The 15,202-nt window shown below is 41.0% G+C and overlaps 1 protein-coding gene across 4 annotated transcripts in view; it reads right to left on the reverse strand.

Moving 5' to 3' along the window:
• LOC117507035 (inositol 1,4,5-trisphosphate receptor type 1) overlaps window positions 1–15,202 on the reverse strand; it is a 286,805-nt gene that overhangs the window by 59,068 nt on the left and 212,535 nt on the right. For all 4 annotated transcript variants that reach the window (XM_034166724.1, XM_034166723.1, XM_034166725.1 and 1 more), the window contains one exon: window positions 87–270. In XM_034166724.1, coding sequence (XP_034022615.1) covers window positions 87–270 — 184 coding nt within the window. The remainder of the gene's footprint in view (window positions 1–86; window positions 271–15,202) is intronic.

A 15,202-nucleotide genomic window follows, 5' to 3' on the forward strand; every position in this document is an offset into this window, starting at 1 on the left:
AATCATAGGGAAAAGAAAAATGTTTGGTTGCTGGTTCACAACCCGTTATTTCATACCCAAAAGGTTGACTAAAGGGGATTACAGACCTTTTTTGCGAACTGGGACGTCTTTGTCCTGGGTGTCATCATCTCGCTTCCTGTTACCCAGGTCACTGGTATTCACAGTCACTGTAGCTTTGATCTCCAGTTGGGCAAGCTTCATTCTGTCATAGAAAACTCGAAAAAACTTTTCTGATTTCTTATCTTCTGTCAGACGACAATAGAATGAACGCTGGAACAAAAGAACAAGAACAGTGAAAAGAAGTTACAGTCTGCTCAGTGCATTAATCTGGCGTATCAGTGGAAAATTATAGGTTTCAAACAGCTTCCAGCAATTTAATGATTAAAATTAAACTGTACTTATTATAGTAGTTTTGTACTGTGCATATGCTTTAAGCATCCTAGAATTTTGATTGAAACACAGCATTTGATTTTTTCTCCTTTAATCCATGCGTCAGAGTCAATTTGAAATATCCAAACTTTCCTATAAAACCCAACCAAAGATAAATAAAAGTGACAATCAAAACAACCAAATTACTATGTTTTTAAAAAGAAAAAAATTAACATATGACAACATCGACACAAACAACTGCCAAGCAATAAGACTAAATAATAAGATGATGACAAGATCCTGATGAAATGCAACATGATTTTCTTTGAAATGACAAGAAACAACATAAATGAAATGATAGTTTTATAATGTGAAAAATGTTTGGTTTAGAAATATGTTACAAATTCAAATAAACTTCCATCTTATATACACTTACTGGCCAATTTATTAGGTACAGCTTGCCAGTTGTGGCCTTGACATCCATTTGCCTTCAGAACTTAAAAACTTCATTTCAACAAGGTGCTGGAAACACTCCTTACACATTTTGGTTCTGGCTGACATGACAGCATCACACTAATGTCACATCATTGATACAAGGCAGGATGGATCCATGCTTTAATGTTTTTATTTTACAGCAAATGTGACCCAGTCATCTGAGTGTCGCACCAGAAATCAAAGCTTATCAGAGCAGGCAATCTTCTGTTGTCCAGTTCTGGTGACCACACGAACACAGTGGCTTCAGTTTCCATTTTTCTCTACTGACATTAATGACATCCACTGTGATCTTCTATCCCTGTCACCCAACTGCTTCACGATTTGTTGTGTTGTACCGTCAGAGACTTTGGTTGTAATGCGTTGTTATTGGAGTTACTGGTGTTTTTCTATCAGCTCAAACCAGCCTGGCTATTCTTGTTTGACCTCTGCTACTAACAACAGTGAACAATCACTCACTGAATGATTCTTGTTTGATGGATCATTCTCTATCAATCCTCAAGATAGTTGTGTGTAACAAAATCCAGTAGATCAGCAGTTTCTGAAACATTCAAACTTATCCATCTGACACAAATATCAATGCAGTGTTCAAAGACTTTGTCTCCTTCCTGATGTTTGGTTTGAACTCCTGCAGATCCTTCTGACCAAGTCTCTGACTATAGAGTGTAGCATAGAGCTTCTGCCGTGTCGCTGGCTGAGTAGACATTTGTGTTGAGCAGCTGAATAGGTGTACATATTGAAGTGGCCACTATGCGTATTTTGCAGGTTTTCATCACATTAAAAGTGCACAGAACATTTGCACAGTACTGTATTACCCATTTGACAAATTTCTCTTCCATGACGTTGCCCTGTGGAACTGGATTGATTCAATGAATTGAGAAAAGCAGTGAAGGAGACGTTTAAGCAACATCAAAAATGAACATACATGTGGCCTAAAGTCAGCAGTCATAAGACTTTTGGTTTACAACTTAAACATTACTCCACTTATCTGTAATAGTGTTGGTACAAATTGAAGTGTTTGAGTTCTATTTTGTTGATTTGCAAGATTACTTTACACCAACCTACAAAGTTAAAGATACTAGGATTTAGTGTCATCTCGTAGTGAGGTTGCAGACTGCATTATGCTGCCAAGTGTTACAATGTTTCCCTACAGGTTTTCACTTTTTTGGCCCCGGGGATTCATGTTCCTTTACCTTTTCTTGTGATCGTCAGAAGGTAAAAGCCTCCATTTCACAAAAATGAGGGTTCTCAAACTTGTTAGCCTGCACGAGCAACTAGTAGACTGTGGAAAATTGAACCACTGATTCCTCAACTTTTTTCTTAAGTCTTCTGGTCATGCTGCAAAATGTGAAAGAGCATGTTCTTTATGGGCTACCAACACAGCAGTGTAACATGGCAGCTTTTTCACCACATTTTGTTATGGTACAGCCTTATTCCAAAATGGATGAAATTTATTTCTCCCTCAAAATTCTACACACAATATCCCATAATGACTATGTTAAAGTTCTTTTGAGATTTTTGCAAGAAAGCATGCATACAAAGTATTCACAGCCTTTGCCATGAAATTCAAAATTGAGCTCAGGTGCATCCTGTTTCCACTTATCATCCTTGAGTTGTTTCTACACCTGGGGTGAATTCAGTTGACTGGAGATAATTTGGAAAGGCACACACCTGTCTACATATCAGGTCCCACAGTTGTCACTGCATATCAGAGCACAAACCAAGCATGAAATCAAAGGAATTGTCTTTAGACCTCAGACAGAATTGTCTTGAAGCACAAATCTGGGGAAGAGTACAGTTTCTGCTGCTTTCAAGTCCCAATGAGCACAGTAGCCTTCGTCATCCATTAATGGAAGAAGTTCAGATCCATCAAGACTCTTCCTAGAGCTGGCCACTCATCTAAACTGAGCTTTCGGGGGAGAAGGGCCTTAGTCAGGGAGGTGACCAAGAACCTGATGGTCACTCTGTCAGAGCTCCAGAACTCCTCTGTGGAGAGAGGAGAACTTTCCAGAAGGACAACCATCTCTTCAGCAATCCACCAATCAGGTCTGTATGGCAGAGTGGCCAGACAGAAGGCACTCCTTAATAAAAGGCACATGACAGTCCACCTGGAGTTTGGCCCAAGGGCACCTGAAGGACTCTCAGACCATGAGAAACAAAATTCTCTGGTCTGATGAGACAAAGATTGAAATCTTTGTTGTGAATGCCAGGCATCATGTTTGGAGGAAGCCAGTCACCATCCCTACAGTGAAGCATGGTGGTGGCAGCATCATGCTGTGGGGAAGGTTTTCAGCAGCAGAAACTGGGAGACTAGTCAAGGTTGAGGTAAAGATAATGCAGCAATGTACAGAGACATCCTGGATGAAAACCTGCTCCAAAGCACTCTTGACCTTAGGCTGGAGCAATGTTTCATCTTTGAGCAGGACAATAACCTTAAGCACCAAGATATCAAAGGAGTGGCTTCAAGACAACTCTGTGAATGTCCTTGAGTGGCCCAGCAAGAGCCCAGACTTGAATCTGATTGAACATCTCTGGAGAGATCTGAAAATGGCTGTGCATCGATGCTCTCCATCCAATCTGATGGAGCTTGAGAAGTGCTGCAGGGTGGAATGGGCAAAACTGCCCAAAGATAGGTGCACCAAGGTTGTGGCATCATATTCAAGAAGACTTGAGTCTGTACTTGCTGCCAAAGGTGCATCAGCAAAGTATTGAGCAAAGGGTGTGAATACTTATAGACGTGTTGTCCATTCAGCTGCTCCCGTTTTTTTGTTCTGGGTCGCCACAGCGGATACAATCAGATCCGCATTGATATTTGGCAAAAGTTTTACACCGGATGCCCTTCCTGACGCAACTCCAGTGTTACCTGGAGAAACATACACAGCCGCTAGTGTTCCAAAGAGGTCTCCCATCCAAGTACTAACCAGGTCCCGCACTGCTTAGCTTCTGAGATCTGACGGGATCAGGCTTACACAGAGCAGATCGGCTGCTGATTTTTTTAGTTCAATGTTAAATAAATTTGCAAAAATAAAATAATTTTTTTTATGCTATTATGTGGTGTTTGAGCAAAATCTGGAGGGGGGGAAAAATACTCCATTTTGGAATAAGGCTGGAACATAAAATGTGGACAAAGTGAAATACTGTGAATACTTTCCAGATGCACTGTATGGAGGTCTCATTTTAAGCTAATTAAAGCACATCAATTCATTGTTGCACGCAATTATACACTAATAAACTCATGGCTATGAATGTTACATTCCATTTCTGTTGAGAAACATCCCTAAAACCTACACGTTGTGATTTGGGGAGGGGGGAAAACAAAAACCTTAAAAATTTGCTAATGAATGACAAAGTCTTAAGTAGACATCAACAAAACATAACTGTAGTAAAAAAAAACGTTTGTCATTTCTTTGGTGATAATCTTAATGTGCTTGTTGCTGGAATTAGGTCATCAAGAAGTGGAACGGTTTCAAGCCTTTCGGCGCAATGCACACATCGTGTCATAGCCCACAGTGCTGTTGTTTTGATTATGTAAGAGCAGTTTTCTGCCAGAGCCGATAAAATGGTTTTAATCAGCAAACGTTGTCTTACCACAATAACAGGGTGAAAAATGACATGACAGGGAGAAGCCTGGCCTACTTACACAGACAGAGAAACTGAGATGATGGAGACCAGCGAGAAAAAAAAAGCTAGAGGCAAAAGACAGCCACCAAAGAGAGAAGAAGGGGACATGAAGGAAAACAAGCACGCGATAGGGAGGGAGAGAATGTTATCAAACCATATCTAGGCCAGTCTTGAGAGTTTATTACATAACAGTCTGTCTTTCCAGGTTAGACGAAAAACCAGGAGGACCCAAATGTACAAAATAAGCTTATGATCTTTTCCTATTTTAAGAAGATTTGATAAAGTATTTTGTACAAAGACATGTTCAATAAATCATTTGAGGTTAATAAGTCCCTTTGGCTGCTCCCTTGTTTGCACTCAGGGTCACCACAACAAATCCCAAGTGGATCTGCATGTTGATATGGCACAGGTTTTACGCCGGATGCCCTTCCTGAAGCAACTCCATATTACAAGGAGAAATGTGGCGGGGGTGGGGTTTGAACCAGGGAACCTTCCGCACTGAAACCAAGCGCACTAACCACTTATCCACCACCCCTGCGCCCCCAATAAATAATTTGAGATTAAATGATGAAATGTTTCTTTTCAAATCCTGCAGCTTCTCTCCCCCTGCCATCCCCCTATTACCCCATCCCCGTAGAGACGGTGCCTGCTCCCAGACCACCAATAACTAGCAAAAATCTATTTAAGCATAAAAATTCAAAAAGAAAAAATAATATAGCACCTTCAATTGCACCACAGACTAAAACAGTTAAATGTGGTCTATTAAACATTAGGTCTCTTTCTTCTAAGTCCCTGTTGGTAAATGATATAATAATTGATCAACGTATTGATTTATTCTGCCTAACAGAAACTTGGTTACAGCAGGATGAATATGTTAGTTTAAATGAGTCAACACCCCCGAGTCACACTAACTGTCAGAATGCTCGTAGCACGGGCCGGGGCGGAGGATTAGCAGCAATCTTCCATTCCAGCTTATTAATTAATCAAAAACCTAGACAGAGCTTTAATTCATTTGAAAGCTTGTCTCTTAGTCTTGTCCATCCAAATTGGAAGTCCCAAAAACCAGTTTTATTTGTTATTATCTATCGTCCACCTGGTCGTTACTGTGAGTTTCTCTGTGAATTTTCAGACCTTTTGTCTGACTTAGTGCTTAGCTCAGATAAGATAATTATAGTGGGCGATTTTAACATCCACACAGATGCTGAGAATGACAGCCTCAACACTGCATTTAATCTATTATTAGACTCTATCGGCTTTGCTCAAAAAGTAAATGAGTCCACCCACCACTTTAATCATATTTTAGATCTTGTTCTGACTTATGGTATGGAAATAGAAGACTTAACAGTATTCCCTGAAAACTCCCTTTTGTCTGATCATTTTTTAATAACATTTACATTTACCCTGATGGACTACCCTGCAGTGGGGAATAAGTTTCATTACACTAGAAGTCTTTCAGAAAGCGCTGTAACTAGGTTTAAGGATATGATTCCTTCTTTATGTTCTCTAATGTCATATACCAACACAGAGCAGAGTAGCTACCTAAACTCTGTAAGGGAGTTAGAGTATCTTGTCAATAGTTTTACATCCTCATTGAAGACAACTTTGGATGCTGTAGCTCCTCTGAAAAAGAGAGCTTTAAATCAGAAGTGTCTGACTCCGTGGTATAACTCACAAACTCGTAGCTTAAAGCAGATAACCCGTAAGTTGGAGAGGAAATGGCGTCTCACTAATTTAGAAGATCTTCACTTAGCCTGGAAAAAGAGTTTGTTGCTCTATAAGAAAGCCCTTCGTGAAGCTAGGACATCTTTCTACTCATCACTAATTGAAGAAAATAAGAACAACCCCAGGTTTCTTTTCAGCACTGTAGCCAGGCTGACAAAGAGTCAGAGCTCTATTGTGCTGAGTATTCCATTAACTTTAACTAGTAATGACTTCATGACTTTCTTTGCTAACAAAATTTTGACTATTAGAGAAAAAATTACTCATAACCATCCCAAAGATGTATCGTTATCTTTGGCTGCTTTCAGTGATGCCGGTATTTGGTTAGACTCTTTCTCTCCGATTGTTCTGTCTGAGTTATTTTCATTAGTTACTTCATCCAAACCATCAACATGCTTATTAGACCCCATTCCTGCCAGGCTGCTCAAGGAAGTCCTACCATTATTTAATGCTTCAATCTTAAATATGATCAATCTATCTTTGTTAGTTGGTTATGTACCACAGGCCTTTAAGGTGGCAGTAATTAAACCATTACTTAAAAAGCCATCACTTGACCCAGCTATCTTAGCTAATTATAGGCCAATCTCCAACCTTCCTTTTCTCTCAAAGATTCTTGAGAGGGTAGTTGTAAAACAGCTAACTGATCACCTGCAGAGGAATGGTCTATTTGAAGAGTTTCAGTCAGGTTTTAGAATTCATCATAGTACAGAAACAGCATTAGTGAAGGTTACAAATGATCTTCTTATGGCTTCGGACAGTGGACTTATCTCTGTGCTTGTTCTGTTGGACCTCAGTGCTGCTTTTGATACTGTTGACCATAAAATTTTATTACAGAGATTAGAGCATGTCATAGGTATTAAAGGCATTGCGCTGCGGTGGTTTGAATCATATTTGTCTAATAGATTACAGTTTGTTCATGTAAATGGGGAATCTTCTTCACAGACTAAAGTTAATTATGGAGTTCCACAAGGTTCTGTGCTAGGACCAATTTTATTCACTTTATACATGCTTCCCTTGGGCAGTATTATTAGACGGTATTGCTTAAATTTTCATTGTTACGCAGATGATACCCAGCTTTATCTATCCATGAAGCCAGAGGATACGCACCAATTAGCTAAACTGCAGGATTGTCTTACAGACATAAAGACATGGATGACCTCTAATTTCCTGCTTTTAAACTCAGATAAAACTGAAGTTATTGTACTTGGCCCCACAAATCTTAGAAGCATGGTGTCTAACCAGATCGTTACTCTGGATGGCATTTCCCTGATCTCTAGTAATACTGTGAGAAATCTTGGAGTTATTTTTGATCAGGATATGTCATTCAAAGCGCATATTAAACAAATATGTAGGACTGCCTTTTTGCATTTACGCAATATCTCTAAAATCAGAAAGGTCTTGTCTCAGAGTGATGCTGAAAAACTAATTCATGCATTTGTTTCCTCTAGGCTGGACTATTGTAATTCATTATTATCAGGTTGTCCTAAAAGTTCCCTAAAAAGCCTTCAGTTGGTTCAGAATGCTGCAGCTAGAGTACTGACGGGGACTAGCAGGAGAGAGCATATCTCACCCGTGTTGGCCTCCCTTCATTGGCTTCCTGTTAATGCTAGAATAGAATTTAAAATTCTTCTTCTTACTTATAAGGTTTTGAATAATCAGGTCCCATCTTATCTTAGGGACCTCATAGTACCATATTACCCCATTAGAGCGCTTCGCTCTCAGACTGCGGGCTTACTTGTAGTTCCTAGGGTTTGTAAGAGTAGAATGGGAGGCAGAGCCTTCAGCTTTCAGGCTCCTCTCCTGTGGAACCAGCCCCCAATTCAGATCAGGGAGACAGATACCCTCTCTACTTTTAAGATTAGGCTTAAAACTTTCCTTTTCGCTAAGGCTTATAGTTAGGGCTGGATCGGGTGACCCTGGACCATCCCTTGGTTATGTTGCTTTAGACGTAGACTGTGTTTCATAATTATTGTATGGCCTTGCCTTGCAATGTGGAGCGCCTTGGGGCAACTGTTTGTTGTGATTTGGCGCTATACAAGAAAAAAGTTGATTGATTGATTGAAATCCATATTTAAAACTATTCACGAACTAATGCAGCAGCACGTACACTTATCCAAACAAGCGTGTGCATGCAGCTTATTAATTTAGCGGAGCAGAACTAATCCTGCTTTGGTGTCTTCTGCCAAACTACTTCCAAATCTGGGGGAAAAAAAAGACAATGACATAACTGTTTACTTGCTCTCCAGGCACATTCCAGAGCTCCGTGCCCCACCCCAACCCTCCAGCACCGAGCAGCTGCTTCTGCACGCACACAGTCTGCAGACAGGAGAAACAGCTACGTAGGAAGGGGGCGCTACCAAGGAAGGCCATCCTGTAATACATGACTTGATGACAGAGTGGAGCATACAGACAGGTGGGTGGGTGGGGGTGGGGGGATTTAACTGCACCATGGTCCACAACCCAGAGCGTGCCTGAGCTTGGAGGTGTGTGTCAGGGACAGTAATGGTCATACAATATTGTCGGGTGGGAGGGTTGTGTACAGAAGGAGAAACATGAGGCTCAGGGCGAGGAGAGCAAACAATAATTCAAATGATTCAAACCCAGTGAGGAGCACACCGCAGCCCCCAGTTACATAACACACACACACACGTTTGTACAGTACAAGCACACACAAGCTGACAGCACATACGCTAACACGCCCACTGATTTACACACAAAAATAGGTCAGCTGTCTCTGGCAATGTCACATGCCAATTTTGACAGGCCACGCCCACATATCAAGCATGCTGTAATACAGTTTTCTCTCCCAAAGTCTGTGACTGCCAACTTTATTGTTGCGCAATCACACTCATTTTCCGTTGTCATTTTATTAATACATGTCCAGGATTCCCCATGTTTCAGCTCACAGGTGCCACAGCGCATGCAGCGCTGGGACCACATGCACCCATAGATACTGCAGTTTATGCATGAAGCGAGGCTAAAATATTCAGCTCTCTCAGTGAAGACAATTTGTTTGGCTGTTAATCACCATTAATGATGATTAGTGATTCACTCCAGTATTTGTCAAGTGTTGGAATATTATCAGAAGTACTTCATAAAATTATGTTCCTTGTAACAATCTTTTTCATAAAAGGCTGGCGCTTTCCTGGAACAGAAGATTTTTTAACACATTTGCTTGATTTAGATAAAGACAAAGTCAGGTTCATTTATTTGTGCAAAAATTCACAATTTTCAATAAAGTGGACGCTTGTCTCCAAGCCGTCAGTGTTTTGGAGACGTGTTTAAGGTCTCCCATGGCCAAATCCCCACGTACATCTGGAATTGCGTCAGAAAGTGTATCCACTGTAAAACTTGTGCCAAACCAACATTCAGATCCATAATGGACCTGCTATGATAATTCAGAGCCAAACAGAAGAAGCCAAAAGAAACCATTTTCAATAAAGTAGGGAAAAGTTCACCTACTTTGAAGAACAATCAGAAAACATTTTTGGACAGTCACGCAAGTCAAGTCAAGTCTGGCAGCATGCGCTGGTGCTGCACTTTGCCACATTCACAGCACCACAGAACGCCCTTTGGTCTGGATGGCAACCACCCAGAAGGACAACCAGTCCATTCCCACTTTTGCCACAGCCAGGTGAAACGTGGGTGTCTGCTTGCCCTACTCCAGCTACTGCAGTCCTTAACACTCAGGCACCTGCGCGCTCGATCATGCACACAGAAACATGCCACGTGGCGAAAATGTCAAAGCTGATGCTTCATCACAACAGACATAAAGAAGGGGCATCTACTTGAGCCACCTCAGGTTTGGACCCTGGCACAACCGGCAGTAGATGATCCCGCACCCGTAATGTGATGACTGGATGTCTTTGGTGCCGTCTCTCTGGAGCATTCTCGGGTACCGCTGGAATGACTTTCGACTCATTTCCTCTGCAGGAACCTGTGGGCTATTTCCAGTGCAGTGACCACTCTTGATAAGTGATTATTCAAAACTGTTTTGCGGTAGGTACTTCTGAGCAGCCCTGTAATGCAGTTCGCTGGGGCTCAATTCCAATTTGTCAAACTCACACAGGAGAAGACAATGAACAAGCAGAATTTCCAAAAAGCAAGCAGACAAAGGTGAAACAGAATGGATAGGAGAGGGAACAGAAAAGGTCCAGTAAGGATTCCTGGAGGAGGAATGAGAAAATCTAATGTAACGCACCTGGACACCTTTGCAAAATGGTACACAGAGAAAGGCTGAAGCAGAACTACAAGTGTCCAAAGGACCGCAACAAAAAAGTGGGTCAGCATGCAAAACCAGGGCCGCAGACAATTGTACACCAATTCAAAGACAAGAAGCCTGCTCCTTTTTTTGTACCATCACAGATGCTGCAGTGGAAAGCAGGACTACAACCTTCTGAATGACCACAGACTCGGCCCGTAAAACCAAGGGAATACATACTTTCGTTCACCGTCAACATGGGGACAAAAGCCTTGCTGTTTTTGTTGGATGAAGTATGTTACAACTGAGAAGTCTGGAGTCAGGTAAACAATTACTGAAATACTCAGCAGATCTTATTATCTAAGCAGAGTGGATCCTGATTAGTACTTGGATGGGAGACCTCTTAGGTCGGGAGCAGATACAAGGCAAACAACTACTACTACTACTGCTTTTGTCTTCTGACTAGTGCACCAAAATTGGATGCAAGCAATAGCTAGCAAGAAAATGTTGAAGTTACCTTGCATCTAACTTCAAAGTTTTCTTGCTAGCTAATGCTAGCATGAGATGATTGCTGTCACTGCGAGCCCGGTGGGTGTTCACAACAGTAGAGAAACAAAGGCTGAGAAGACCAATTATTGGATTGTTCTTATACACAATTGTGACAGATATGGAATAGGTTGAGTTCAAGCGGTGGAAAGGGGGCTTTGTATCAAATGAGTGGTTACTTCGAGAGACTCAGATGAGGAGTATCACTTGCACTGTGTGAGATGTACAGCATTTTGGACATGTGGAGCATTTCTCTGTTCATGAGCCAACATGCAGGTCTCTCACTGTTAAGGACTCCAGCAACTGGTGAAGACCAAAAGAATGACATTTCACCTAGTTGTGGCAGATAGATGGTTACATTCAAGACTGATCAGCTGTCTGGGAGATTTAAATCCAGGACCTGGGATGGTTCCATGGTGTTGCAGATGTGGCAACGTGTGGCACCAATACATGATTCCAGACTTGATTTGCCAGACAAACAATTTTCAATGACATTACTCAAAAACTATTGAAACAATTTCCATGTAACTTTTAGCTCATTCTGTATTATTCTTACAATGTGACATCATAAAGAAATTGTAAATTGTGTCTGTAGCATGGTCCAAGCAGAGGGTCACCCCTTTGAGTCTGGCCTGCTTGAGGTTTCTTCCTCAAAACATCAAAGGGACTTTTTTCTTACCACTGTCACCTGTGTGCTTGCTCTGTGGGTTGGTAAGGTTAGACCTTACTTGTGTGAAGTGCCTTGAGGCAACTTTGTTGTGATTTGGCACTATATAAATGAAAATAAATTGAAAATTGATAAAGAGCTGATGTAGAAAAGAGAAATTCTGACCATCACACCCTGTAGTTTGTTGGAGCTAATTCTGGAGTTGGTATTTTTATTTTTTACCTGACAGGGGTAAGAACTGAAGTGAGTTCAGTGGAGTTAGTACATCACAAACAGAAAAACTAAAGGGTTTTTTCCCCCTCTATAAACAATGTTTGCTTTTCCCCACAGAGCAAAGTTGCAACTGTCTGACAATGACTCAGCATAGGAAACCTAAACTTTCATCTCTAACCACATTACTGCCTCCACAGCATTTCGGTGCCATGTCTTCCACATTAAGTTAGAAAAAAAAATCTGTGTCACCATATCAAGACACCATCTGTGTTTTGGTAGCACTTGAAAAGCAAGGTTAAGTGTGGCAGCATGATGGAGCAATGACGGTATGATGAAGTAACACAAGGAGAAACAGAACTGAGAGGAGGATGAAGGACACAGAAAAGAGGACAGACATTTCAGGGGCCCCCTGTAGTGTTGGGTAAACACCGAGCCTGTCTGTATCCATGGAGACAAACCCTGAGAGGAATGAGGAGAGAGGTGGGGGTGGACAGCGCTCAAAAACAAGGTCATAGCTCTCTCCCTTCTCGCCTTCCGTTCCACCACTTGGCATCAACAAAGGGATGTTATGTAACAGCTATTTATACTTGCTCCCTCTCCCTCCCACCCTCGCTCTCGTGTCATACAGTACCACATGCATCCAGCTCTGCTCCTCCAACCCCTTTTCCTCTGACTTTTACCCCTTCCCTCTAATCAACAAACTAGGTCTTTAAAAAAATAAATAAATAAATCAAATGAATATGTCTACTCCATCTGTCAGAATAGAATACCATGACCACCACACTTATAGCGCACAAGACTGAGGGAAGCAGCAATGTGTTCCATGTGGTTAGCCGCCAGACTGCTGACAACTTTAAAGACTCAAATCAACATGTTGTAGTACAACGTATGGTTGAGCGTGTTGCAGCCGCAGCGATTGTGACACAAATTTTAAAAACATCTCTAGCAAGAACTAAAATCTATCCACCTGCACATTTTCTTTACCCTCTGATCCTGTGGAGGGCCATGGCGGCTGGAATGGTGTATATGCTCGGGAGCTTAGAAATGTATTTGTGCTAATACACAGACAACAGGTCTCTTTCCACTGCCAGAACACAAACGGTTACAGGAAAGTGCTCTGTAATTATCTTTCTGAGCAGTTGAGTCTACATATGCAATGATGTACAAGCCCAAATCAGAAAAAGTTTGGACAGTATAAAAAATGCAACTTTTAAGGAAATAAGAGTTATTCTTACATTGCAGACAGTATGAACCAGAGAGAATTTCATTTTTTTCTGGTAAATAAATTCAGTTTGTTAATAAACATCTATTCCTGTGTTTCAAACCTGCAACACATTTGACATTTATCACTTTGTAATGTTATCATTCCTTCTCACAACACTTAAAAGATTTTTTTGGCATTGAAGATACCAAGCAATGAAGAATTTCAGGTGTTATTTTGTCTCATTATTTCTGTAAAAATGCCTTAAGATGTGCAACAGTATGCTGCATTTTTATTTCAAAATTCTCTGCACATTCTCTGTTGGGGGCAGGTCAAGACTGCAGGCAGGGCAGTTCAGCATCCATATCCTCTTCATCCCCAGCCATGCATTTGCAATGTGTGCAGAATGTGGTTTTTGTGTAGTCTTGCTGAAAAAACGCATGGGTGTCCTTGGAAAAGATGTCACCTGGAATGCAGCATATTTTGCTCCAAAATCTCAACGTACTTTTCTGCATTAATGCGAATGACAGCATCAATACAAGCTCACTGACAACCCCACACCATGACAGACCCTGGCTTTTGGACTTATTGCTGAAAAAAGTCTGGATGGTGCTTTTTGTCTTTGGTCCAGAGCACACAATGTCCATTTCTTAAAACATACTAAAACAAAACAAAAAACAAAACAAACAAACCAACAAAAACTGGAGTACTGATTCATCTAATCACAATATGTTTCCACTGTGTGATGGTCCAACCCAGATCCCTCAGAGCCCAGAGAGGTCACTGTTGGTGCTGGACAGGGTTAGCATAAGGGTTTTTTTTTGCACAGTAAAGTTTGATGTGGCATTCATGAATGCAACACTGTAGTGTAGTGCTTGACAAAGTAATCCTGTGCCAATGTGGTTATATCAGCTATTAATGAATGATGGGTCTTGGTGCAGTGCCGTAGGAGGCATCAGAGATCACAGGTGCCCAGCTTACGCTTGCACCCTTGCCGCTTAGGCAGTGAAGCTCCTTCCAATTCCCTGAATCACTTAATGATATTATGCACCGTAGAGGGAGAAATATGCAGTCCCCTTCCATTTTTTTTAACATGTGGAACATTGTTTTTAAACATTTCTCATGCATTTGTTGACAAACTGGAGATGCGCTTCCCATCTTTGCTCCTCAGACTCGTCCTTTCCTGGACACAGCTTTGTACCAAATCAAGATTACAAGCACCATTGGACAACACCAGTTTCAAATAACATCATTACTGGATTTTTTTAATCCTCATAATTACCCCTTAATTGCTCCCGTATCAATTTATTTTGGAATGTGCTGCGGGTCTGAAATGTGGGAATAGATATATATTAACTAATTAAACGAAGTTGGCCAGATAAAATATGAAATATCTTTGGCTCATATGATCTTCGATTCAAGATGATTATTTATTGTCATTCAAAAACACTCCAAGAGATGCAGTGTAGAACAAAATTTCATTGCCACCATAAAACAGAGAAATAAACACACATTCAGCAACCAGAAAACTTAAACTTGCCCTGCAGTTCTAAGTAAATAAATACAATGAAATAGAATTCAAAGTAAATGTAAGAATCAATGCATGCAAGTGCAAGTGTGTGACTGCATATAATCCAGTTATCCTATGCAGTTTATTTCTGTGTACTATGTAGGTCGGAAATAAATAGTTAACCCTTATGTGAGAATATATTGCCAAGCTTGAAATGACCAGGTGCTCAGCCTGAGTTTGGTAAATAAAGAAGAAGAAAAACGAGACTGACAAAAGCTTTGTGTGCTTCCATGAAGAGGACGGAAAGTTTAGGTTCACAGAAAATATGTTCTCGTCTTCAATAGTCAAATAAAACACTTTCTAACATTCCAAGGCGTGATATTTTTAGGTAATGATTAAATAATACAAGAAGTACAAATATTTATATTTTGATATATTTTCACAGTGCATTTCCTGCAAAATCCGTTATTTCCATTTCTCATCACATTTAAGAATGGGAGCATGGGAAGAGGTTTTCCCGCTTCTTCCTGTGTTTTTCCATCCCTACGCCCTCACTCCCCACTGCCCCAGTTCCAGAAGCCCAGCATGACACAGTTTAAGCCAACAAGCAAGCGCAAGGCAGCAGGAGTGAAGCTGGAATGTTTCAAGGCAGAGACATTCCTC

The sequence above is a fragment of the Thalassophryne amazonica genome, chromosome 3 (genome assembly GCF_902500255.1).
Source record: "Thalassophryne amazonica chromosome 3, fThaAma1.1, whole genome shotgun sequence".
In the NCBI taxonomy this organism is placed as follows: Eukaryota; Metazoa; Chordata; class Actinopteri; order Batrachoidiformes; family Batrachoididae; genus Thalassophryne; species Thalassophryne amazonica.